The following is an 11,402-nucleotide window of genomic DNA, read 5'->3' as shown; positions in this document are numbered from 1 at the left end:
GGGGAGAAGCTTCTCATAGGATATGGAAAGGGGTGTGGGGGCGGCATTTCCGGGCGACTTGGCCCTTCCTGCCTTCGATCGGATGGCCTTGGTCGGTCCGGAAGTTTGACACTTCTTTCCGCACCACTTCTGGATGCCTGTCCGGCAACCAAGACTTGCTGGGTGGCTGCTCGTACGTCATCTTCGAGCATTGAGTATTTGCTTGCACGCCGGAACAAGTCGTCCATCCTCGTAGGAGGCTTTTTAGCGAGTGATTCGAAAAATGGGGTGCCTGGACAGATGCTTTGCTTGAAGATCTGCAGGACAATATCCATGTTGTAAGCTTCTACCTGTAGCACAGCCTGACCAAACCGCTTCACGAATTCTCTCAAGGACTCGTTATCCTGCATTTTATGTTTTGCAGAGTGCTGATGTTCTGCTTTTGCCTAGCGGAGCATAAGTATTGTCCCACGAAGGCTTCTGACAGGTCCTTAAATTATCAACAGAGTTGGGAGGTAGGCGGTGAAACCATGAGAGGGCCTGCCCTTGTAGGCTGGCGGGGAATACTTTGCATAGCAGCGGGTCGTTTCCTATATCGAGAGTCATGAGCTGTCGATAATGCATGATATGGTTGAAGGGGTCGCTGGACCCGTCGTATGTGGAAAATTTTGGTACGAGGAATCCCCTTGGGGCTCGTAATGAATAATATGAGAGCAAAAAGGCGTGGAGAGCATGTCGTCCAGCCTTTTGCTGATGGAGATAATGGGTGGCTCGTTTGGGAGGCTTCTCCCAGTTTGTCGTACGCTTGGTGCGGGGGAACGTTTTGCACCATAGGGGTGACAATAGGGTCATGGTGCGGGAGAACGTTCTACACCCATAGGGGTGACCATAGGGTCAGGGTGCGTTCCCCAAGTTGTGGCTACTAGCGACCTTGGCCTGCCAGGCTCCTGGGGACCTAGTCTCGCGCACATTGCGCCTGACAACTGAGGTCTTTTGTCGCGTAGTCTCTTTGACGAGAGACGAGTAAAGTCCGAGCTTTCCTCACGGGGAGCTCGGTGCATGGGCGTGTGTGGCTCATGTGGCCTAACGTTACATGTTTCGGGGATTGCTCCTGCTGTCCAGGGTATATTGACTCTGGGTCAGGCCTTGAGTTTGCTACCTGGCCTCTTGAACGCTGTTGACGGGGAGGCCCCGTCGATGAAACTTGGATGCGCAACACCGCGTTTTCTTCTCTTAATCTTACTGTCTCCTGGAGGAGAGCTTGCAGTTGTTGCTCGCTTGCCAACTGTCTTCTCTCAATGGCTTGGCCATTCAGAGTTATTTTCCTCTCCCCTAGCAGATGAGTGGCTTCTGGAGGGTGTGACCTCTTTGTTGGTGACTGAATCAGCGAAGTTCCCATAGACGGTGTCAATGTTGAGGCCTCGCGTACTTGTGATTCCTGGGCTGCCAAATGGACGCACGCTTCAACCAATATTGGTTCTGGTTTAGTTGTACCTGCAAAAGATGTCCGGACGGGGATGTCCGGACACACCCTCCGATGGTTTTGTTAGCCATGTATCTAGAGAGATTAATCAGTTGGCCTTTTACTAGGTATGGCAAGCTTACCTTCCCCCTTGTGTGAAGGTTCATATATATAGTGACAAAAGCTCTGCCTCCCTCTTTAATGGTGGGGAGACTTTTTGCCTCGTCATGATGCCTCTAGGTGGTGGCAGGGTGATCATCACCCTACGGGTGGCTATCAGAGATCTTGGGAGGTGACTTGGTTGTCATAGATAGTGGGAGGTGATTGCCATCATTTCTGTCCTTTCGCTCTGCAGGCGGCGGAATGTGGGCTGTGGCAGCTGTCGGGATGACGTAGTAAGACTTGCTTACTTTGGTCAACTATCCGGACAACATATCCGGATAGGATATGGCGGTCGTCCGGATGTGATGTTTGTGAGTGCCGTGTGCTTCTCCTTGAAGGAGTCTGGATAGGAGAAGCGCGCCACATGTCCTCTTGGGGAAATCCGGATGAAGCTGATCCGGATAGAAATCCGTGCCACGTGTCATCAGGGGGAGGGGTCTTACATTTATGAAATATAATTTATAAATTTCAATAATTTTTTTAAATTCAAACTATAATTTATAAGTTATTAAAACTATACGATAAAAAAAACTATATTTATTAAAAAAATAATTCAAATGTTATAATTCATATCAAATTAGATTTTTTATTATTTAAAAGATACCACTAATTTCATTATTAATCAAAATTACAAGTATAAATTTGTTACTTTAAATTATCAAAGTACACACATTCAAGTATAATATCAAAAGTGCATTGTATACTTTGGTACCCACAGACAGTCGGGTAAGAGGACACCCGGAGAGCTCATCCGGGTGGCTTGCCAAGGTACCCACAGACAGCATTATTGAAGCTAGTATAGGAGACCCTGGTATGTAATGCACATGCAGAATGACTTAGCTGCATCAATGATTCTTTTGGAGAGACACTTTGAAGGTTAAGCCAAAACTGCTCAACTTTTCTTGCATCAGAGTCTTAATCCGTTTTGCCATGGAAGGGTTAGATGGTTGGCCCAATCTCCCGGTCCACTTGGCCCTTCCTGAAGTAAAACCTGTTCTCAACTCCTAAAGCCCGCTTTCTGCCCTTGTTCACTTCTAAATCTTTTATTCAAAACTACACTGCCTTGAATAAATATTTCCTCTATCACCCCTTATTTCTCTTCCTCTTCAGAAAAATTAAGGAAAGCCTAAGAAGTTGGCCAGGCTTTTGATGTGAGGGATGGTGTCCTCTTTCAGATCTTCATATTTCAGAAACAACATCTTGTCAGCTCTCTCCATGTTTTCCTTCTAGTATCCCAACAGCAGCTATAGACGAACGTAATATTTCATTTTGTTCTAAAATTGCTTCCATGAAAACACATTGGATTATCAATTGTTTTCAAAATGGTTATGAAAATAAACAATTTTATGAGAATATATTTTAACAATTTTCACTTGTTTATTGAGGTTGTTTTAGAAAATGATTGTGCAAATATGAATAATACTTTAAAATAAAGCATTATGAATAAAACTTATTTTTAAGAAATATTTTAAAATATAGAAAATAATTGAAAATATTTTAAATTCCCAAACAAACTTTGATGTTCGAAAACATTTCTAAAAAATCTTTAGCATATGAAACATACATTACTTGTTGCATGTTTGTCATACATTTGGTTGTATCTTAGTGATGAAAATTAAGGCTTTCGCTTGATCTTCTGAAATGCCCAAGAGTCCCAATTGATTGTTTTACTAACCAATTTTTTCACCTCAAGTTATGAGTAAAACTATAAATACGAGAACGAGAACCATTATTTTCATGGCACAAGAGCGTTTTTAGATTAAAAAATAGAAAAAACTTTGAGAAATGATTTTTTTTTTCTTTAGAAAAAAGAATGTATGTTTCTTTTGTATTAAAAAAGAGAAGAAAAAAAAACGTATTATCTTTCTTTGGTATTTTTCAAGGAGAGAGTTCTTTGAGAGAAAAAGAAACTTTTATTTTTATTTAATAGTGACAGTTTTTGGATAGTTTTAAAACTCTTAAAAATACTTTTTCATTTTCTTATTTATTAGCTTGGGTAGGGTCAACTCATTTGGGCACCCAAACCCAACTCCAACATTTAGCAATTCAAATATGGACTACTTTTGCATGTTTGCTTTGGAATGAAATCTATTTTCCTTCCCTTTCATTTTAAGAGAATTTTGAACTTTGAGTAAAATGAATATTTAATCATATTTTCTCATGATCCCAACATAAGATAGATTTAAATATAAGTTGATCCTCAATTTTAGTGATCTCTTCTAGTAATATAGTTTTTTTTTGATAAGAAACTACTAATATAGTTTTGAAAGATTTTAGGAAGGATCAACATTTCTAGAATTTATCTAAATTAGTCATGTGATAATATGTGGTAATGTTAGTATAATTATATTATGAATATAGTCTATTTGTGGCATATTTGAATATTATAATAAAAGTATTAGTGTTGGAAGCACATTTTATCTTTAACGTTGATATTTATAACACATTTTATAATATTATATTCTTTTTAAATTAAATATTTGACAATTTTATAATATTATATAATAACATAAAAATATGTTCTTACAATTTTTAAGAGAAGATGACTAACTATAGGGTAAAACTTTTGACATAATTTGTAACGAACAATAATGAAGTTCAGGATAACCTCACATGAGTGTGTGGAGAATACATGAAATTCCTAACAATTTACTAAGATTCCTTGAGATTGTTTAAAGATGAATAATGTTATAATAATTTGCATGTCATAAATAAATTTATTATACTTTATTTATATAATTGTGATTTTCTCTAAATAATTTTGAAGGGTAAATGCTTTCTTTTTAATTATTATTATTATTTTATAGCTTAGCTCTTTTTTTCTTTAAGGAATTAAAAGAAAGAGATTTACTTGCAGTGAGAATTAATTTTTTATTTTTATATTTTTAGATTTAATTGTATTTTAAATTAAGCTTTTAAAAATACAAGAGAATTAGATAAAGAAAAAAAAAATGTATATACAAGATTAAAAAAAAATATAAACAAAAGAGAAAAAAGAATCTCTTGGGCAGGAAATAAATATTATTTTGATATATTTAGTTTTTAAGTTTTTTTAGTTTAAAGAGAACATTGAAATGGTAAAGTTAGTTTAAAAAATAAATGTATATATTGATTTTTTTGCCGATTTTTTAGGAAATTTCCCGATATTTTTGCCGGTCAACGTGCTAGCTTCAGTCAAAGTGCAGCTCCACTCCCCTCAAAATTAATTTTTCATTGTAGTGTGGGCGTTGGCGTTGGGATCGTCGAAGAAAAAGAGGAGATACGAGGTCGCTTGCTCGATCGGGTGGTGGGTCCGAAAAAGCGGCGATCAAACGACACCCGATCCACGATTCCCCACCAACAAAAACAATCTTTCCCTCCCCACCTCAACCACACCAAAACCCCAGATCACAAACCCTAGATTCCTTCCAACTCAGACACCAATCAGTTCCCACAACACCAAAACCCCCCAAATCACAAACCCTAGACTCTCCCACCCAAACTCCTCCCGATTCCAGTGTTAAAAATACAAATTTATTAAAAAATGGCTAAAATAAAATAATAATAATAAAGAAGATCTAATATTTTATAAATTAAAATTAATTTTAAAATAAATATTATCTTCAACAAGATGACCTCCCTTCATCTAACAATATGATAAAACCACATTGATTTTCATTTTGGTACTAAGGATTATTGTCATATGTATTATATTCACATATAAATTGTTTTTATTCAATAAAATAAAATGTTTCTTAACTCAATTCTAACTTTATACACTTCCAAATTTCATATATATATATATATTTTAAATTCAAGTATCGAATCTACCGATATATTTCTGTTTACTGATGTTTTTCTTTTTCATTATATCTATGTTAATTACACTTAAAAAATAGCTTTAAAATGTGTATTCTTACTTATTTGATCATTTTTTGGAGTTTTTCTAAGCATTCCTATGAATCTTGAATAATTTTTGCTCCAATGATATTTGTGAAAAAATATCCACTGATATTTGGATATACCCGTAAAATTGAAGTACCGATATATTTGTGATTACCGATATTTTCATCCTTAGTTTTAACATCGTTCAATTAATTATACTTATATCGACGAATGAGAGAAATATTACTCTTCCGTATTAAACAGAATATTACAAAGAATAGAAACTAGATACAATTATCGAGTTTTAAAATATCTCATATTTCCCACTCCCTATATATATATATATATATATATATATATATATATATATATATATATATATATATTAAGCATGGACCTTGTCATTATATTATTATTACTCTTCCATATCAATCTTTTTCTCATATTTATATTATTATGTATAGCTTTCATAAGATCATTTCCATCTTGTAACTTTTTTCCTCATAATTTAATATATATATTCCTAATAATATCATTCTTTACAAAATCAAACAATAATTTTCTTTTTTAATATTAAAAATATTAATAATTTTGTATTTGAAAATGCAATATAGGGTTTATATTTCACTTCAATTTAATTACTACAAAAAATGTCAGAGAAGACAGGAGTGTGGGATCCCTCCCAAATCTGCCATGTGGCCTCCTCTCACCCGACCACACGAATAATCCCCCTACGGACACATGGCGTCGCTCATTCCACCTGGGGGATGTTAAACGACAGACAATTCACCTTCTTCGAGGTACACCTCACCCGACACATACTGCCGGGTGGAATAGGGGCACTGTTCAACTCCCCCGGCCAATCCATATCCAGAGCCATGGACGCCTTCACCCAGAGTATACCTTTGGCCAACAATTCAGTTTCCCCAAACGCATCTTACCCGGAGCATACTCTCAATTCACCGAATCTATTGCTGCATGGAGTCAAGAAAGCAACTCTGACAATGCTTTTGACTAAGTCCCTTAAATTATCACTCATCTTTAATGCAAGACGTGCTTGATGGGACACTCGCAAATCTTCTCAGGTCGCCTGCCATATCCCACGTACTGAGAATCATAAATTGAGGTGACAGAAACGCCGCCTGAACACCCTTCTGACAGTCGTCACCTTGCGTTGCAAAAGTCATGATTGCTTCGCTACCTTATGAGCTGCAATCATGACCATGAGACCCGCTAGCCCAACAAGGACACCCCCTTTGCTTTATATAAAAGCTCGAAGGTAATTCTCAAAAGGGGGGTGGAAATAGAGAAATTGTGGAGGAACACTCCCAAAAATTGCTTTTAATCAACTCCTAAAATACTAACTTAAGCTTCGGAGGGTGTGCCCAGACAGTCTGTCCGGACATCTTTTTGCAGGAAGAAGGAATGAGTTTTTTCTGCGTTGATCAAAACTCCATTGCTGGTGGCTGCAATCGCCACGGTGGAATTTTGGCATCAACATTTGGCGCCATCTGTGGGAAGCGATCATTTCAGTAAATCCTAAACCTTCCTTCGGCAAAGATGGCTTCACTTTCGAGGAATCGTTTTTTCGCCAGAGGCGACGAAGGTTACTTTGAATGGCGAAATAACATAGAAAGACGACAGCAAGAAAGCGAGAGACAGGTACAAGCCTTGCTCCAAGAAATGAGGAGGCTTAGGGAAGAAAATGACGTCTTGAGGATCCAAGCCTCTTCTGAACCTCAGCGTTGCCAGCGGACGCGGGATCCCTATCACAACCAAGAAGCTCCATACCCTAGGAATGCGAGCCCTCCCCTCGATGCGCATGGAGCATGGCTTAATGAAGCACCAATACCCACTCATCGTGTACGACGAGAGGAAAGTTCAGACTCTACTCGAGTCTCATCCAAAAGGCAGCGTGAGAAAAAACCTCAAATATCTGACGCAATGTGTGCACGGTTGGGACCTCAAACACCCAACAAAAATAGGCCCTATACCTCCGCATCACCGGAGGCACATTCTAGGCCCTCAGATTTACCCGTTTCATAGGGACATGCCACCCACCAACCGGGGTCGCGGGTCGGCAGAGACCCCTTAAATACAGCCCCTCCGGGCTCCATCAGTAGGCGACTGGATGACATGCTTTCCACGCCTTTCAGCTCTCGCATCATTAGATATGAGCCCCCAAGAGGGTTCATCGTCCCGAAATTCTCTACATATGATGGATCTAGTGATCCTTTTGACCACATAATGCATTATCATCAACTCATGACCCTCGACATAGGGAATGACATGCTGCTATGCAAAGTTTTTCTAGCAAGCCTCCAAGGCCAAACTCTCTCATGGTTTCATCAACTTCCTACAAACTTGATTGACAATTTTCGGGATCTGTCCGAAGTTTTCGTGGGACAGTACCTATGCTCAGCCAAGCACAAGCAAAACATAAGCACCCTACAGAACATCAAAATGCAAGAAAATGAAACCTTGAGAGAATTTGTGAAGCAATTCGGACAAACTGTCTTGCAAGTAGAATCTTACAGCATGGACGTCATCCTGCAAATTTTCAAAAGGAGCATATGCTTAGGGACCCCCTTCTTTGAGTCCATCGCCAAGAAACCTCCTACATCCATGGACGATCTATTCCGATGTGCAAACAAATACTTCATGCTGGAAGATGACGTCCGAGCCGCTACACAGCAGGTTCTAGTCGTTGGCCAGGCCGCGAGAAGTGAAGCCACCAGGAGCTTCAAGACTTCAAACCATCCTGGGTCATCTAACAGGGGTAGGACGAACGACGTCCGCCAATCACTCGAATGCCTCTTACCTTGACGTACGAGAAACTACTTCCTGTGATTCACGATCTACCCGGATTCAGATGGCCAGGATTAATAAGATCAAATCCCTCAAAAAGGGATCGCAACAAAAAATGTGCGTACCATAAAGATCATGGGCACACCACAGAAGCATGCAGAAGTCTCCATTATCTAGTGGAGGATCTCTTAAAGGTGGGACACCTAAAACAGTATATCCGCACGATGCCCAAAAGTGGAGAACCCTCCCATGGTCATGGCCCACATGCCCCAGCAGCTCCTATTAGAGCTATAATCAACTACATACACAGAGGGCCCTTGAATGATGAGTACAACTCTCAAAGAAAAAGACAGAGATTGTTGCGGGCAGCCACTATCCGGGAGCACATAAGTTCCATTCGGCCGGGATTGGCCAATGGGAGCATTCACCCCATAGATGGAACCATCGTTTTTCCTGCAATAGATCTCGCTCGAGTGCTACAGCCACATCTAGATGCTCTCGTCATGACATTAGGGATTAGAGACTTTGATGTGAAAATGATCCTAGTCGACCCGGGTAGCTCTGCAGACCTTTTACAAGTATCAGTCGTCAAACAAATGGGTTTCATACCATCCAGCCTGGAAAATCCTAGAAGAATGTTGTCCGGATTCAACGGTGCTTCCACAACATGACTTGGTGACGTTATATTGTCGATTCAAGCTGGACCAGTCATTCTGAATGTCCTATTTTCTGTAGTTGAAGATTTGTCTCCCTTTAATGCCATCTTGGGGCGTATGTGGCTGCATAGTATAAAGGCCATCCCATCCACGTACCATCAAATGGTTAGCTTCATCACCCAAGATGGGCAAGTTGACCTTTACGGGAGCTAGCTCGCCGCTCGGCAATGTTATCAAATCGCTCGCGTGGCCGGACCTAACATCGACCGCGAGCATTCTCCCAAAGAAGTGAGCCTATCCGACCAATAGCAATTACAGCATCCGACGGACAAAGATCCTCCGGCAGCAGACTTACTAGAAGTTGTGCAAATTTCAGAGGAAGGAGAACGCTTCACATACATTAGCACCCTCTTACAGCCAACTAAAAGATAGGAACTTCAAAACGTACTCCAACAAAATCGGGATATCTTTGTTTGGACCCATTCCGACATGACTGGGATACACCCAACTGTCGCATCTCACCGGCTTAATACATTGACCTCCTTAAAGCCCATTCGATAAAAAGTCCGACGATTCCACCCGGACAGGCAAAAGGTTATTCAAGATGAAATGGAAAAATTGTTGGAAGTCGGATTCATAAGAGAAGTTGAGTATCCAGAGTGTCTGGCAAATGTAGTGGTGGTTCCCAAGAAGGAAGGAAAGTGGCGAGTGTGTATAGACTATACCAATCTCAACGACGCATGTCCCAAGGATAGTTTCCCTATATCAGATAGCAGATGCTACCGCCGGACATGAGGTGTTATCCTTTTTGGACACTTTCTCTGGGTATCACCAGATCCCCATGGCGCCCGAGGATGAAGAAAAAATTGCCTTCATAACTCCACACGGGCTCTATTGTTACAAAGTCATGCCATTTGGACTCAAGAACGCTGGAGCCACATACCAGAGGTTGATGACCAAGATTTTCAAACCACTGATTGGCGACATCATAGAAGTATACATTGATGACGTGGTGGTCAAAAGCAAAACTCGAGATGAACACCCTCATCATTTGCAAAAAGTCTTTCATCTGTTGAGAAAATATGGCATGAAGCTTAATCCGGCTAAATGTGTCTTTGGCGTAAGCTTAGGGAAATTCTTAGGATTCATGGTTACCCAAAGAGGAATTGAGGTCAACTTGGACCAGGTGAAGGCTGTTGCAAACACACTTGCACCAACGAATAAGAAGGAGTTGCAACGCCTCACTAGCAAACTCGTCACTCTCGGACGATTCATAGCTCGATTCACGGACAAGATGAAACCTTTCTTTCTGGCACTCAGAGAGGTTAATAAATCAATATGGACACAAAGCTACCAAAATGCTTTCTAAGAAATCAAGCAATATCTCTCTCAACCCCCCATCCTGAGCAGTCCTTAACCTGGAGAAAGATTATATTTGTATTAGGTAGAAACTAGTTGGGCTGTTAGTGTGGTCTTGTTCTGTTCCTTGTCGCCCAAAGAACAGAGACCCGTTTATTTCATCAGCAAAGCGCTTGCTGATGCAGAAACAAGATACACGAAGATGGAACAAACTGCCTTGGCTTTGCGCACGACCGCTCAGAAGCTGCGTCCCTATTTCCAAGCTCACCTCATAACTGTGCTCACCAATAAGTCACTCAGAAACATCCTGCATAAACCAGATATAACGGGGAGAATGCTGCAATGGGCGATGGAGTTGAGCGAGTATGGAATTGATTACCAACCCAGATTGTCCCTAAAGGGACAAGTCATGACAGACCTTATAGCGGAATTGCTTGAACCACCTACCTCGGATAGGGATTCAACCTAGGATATTTGGTGGATGTTGCATGTTGATGGAGCCTCCCGGTCGTCTGGATCAAGAGTTGGACTTCTCCTCGAGTCACCAACCGGAGAACGACTAGAGCAATCCATACGTCTGGGATTTCCTGCATCAAACATTGAAGCAGAATATGAGGCCATTCTATCCGGCCTAGGTCTCGCTATCACTCTCAATGCCTCAAAACTCAGAATCCACAGTGACTCTCAACTCATCGTGGGACAAATACAAAAAGAATATGAGGCCAAAGATAAGCGCATGACCAAATATTTGTTGAAAGTACAAGAATCGCTAAGCCGGCTGGAAGAGTGGGCTATTGAGAAAATTCCAAGAATAGAAAACATGCAAGCTGATGCTTTAGCTGGGATAGTCGCATCGTTTCCTGTAAAAGAGTCTATGCTGCTACCCATATACATTCAAACCGCTCCCACCATCGCTGAGTCACATGTTTGCAACGTTGCCGCTAAAGAACAAGATTGGGCGATCGACATAAAAGCCTACTTACAAGCAGGAGCACTACCTAAGGATCTTAAGCACGCCCACAAAATTCGGGTGCAAGCAGCCCGCTTTACTCTAATCGGGAATGACCTCTATAGGCGATCCTTCGGAGGTCCATATCTCAGATGCTTGACCC

General features: G+C 40.7%; 2 protein-coding genes across 2 annotated transcripts; both read left to right on the top strand.

Annotated features, from left to right (window-relative positions):
- The first annotated feature begins 7,714 nt into the window (after positions 1–7,714).
- On the top strand, positions 7,715–8,293 carry LOC117928268. Its single transcript, XM_034848181.1, has one exon. It carries the CDS (start codon positions 7,715–7,717, stop codon positions 8,291–8,293), a length of 579 nt encoding a protein of 192 aa, XP_034704072.1.
- A 206-nt stretch (positions 8,294–8,499) lies between these two features.
- On the top strand, positions 8,500–8,946 carry LOC117928267. The gene has a single exon (XM_034848180.1). It carries the CDS (start codon positions 8,500–8,502, stop codon positions 8,944–8,946), a length of 447 nt encoding a protein of 148 aa, XP_034704071.1.
- Positions 8,947–11,402: the final 2,456 nt, after the last annotated feature.

Source organism: Vitis riparia, chromosome 13 (genome assembly GCF_004353265.1).
Source record: "Vitis riparia cultivar Riparia Gloire de Montpellier isolate 1030 chromosome 13, EGFV_Vit.rip_1.0, whole genome shotgun sequence".
Classification (NCBI taxonomy): Eukaryota; Viridiplantae; Streptophyta; class Magnoliopsida; order Vitales; family Vitaceae; genus Vitis; species Vitis riparia.
Note: the sequence above shows the minus strand (reverse complement) of the source record. Positions and strands in the feature narration are given on the sequence as shown.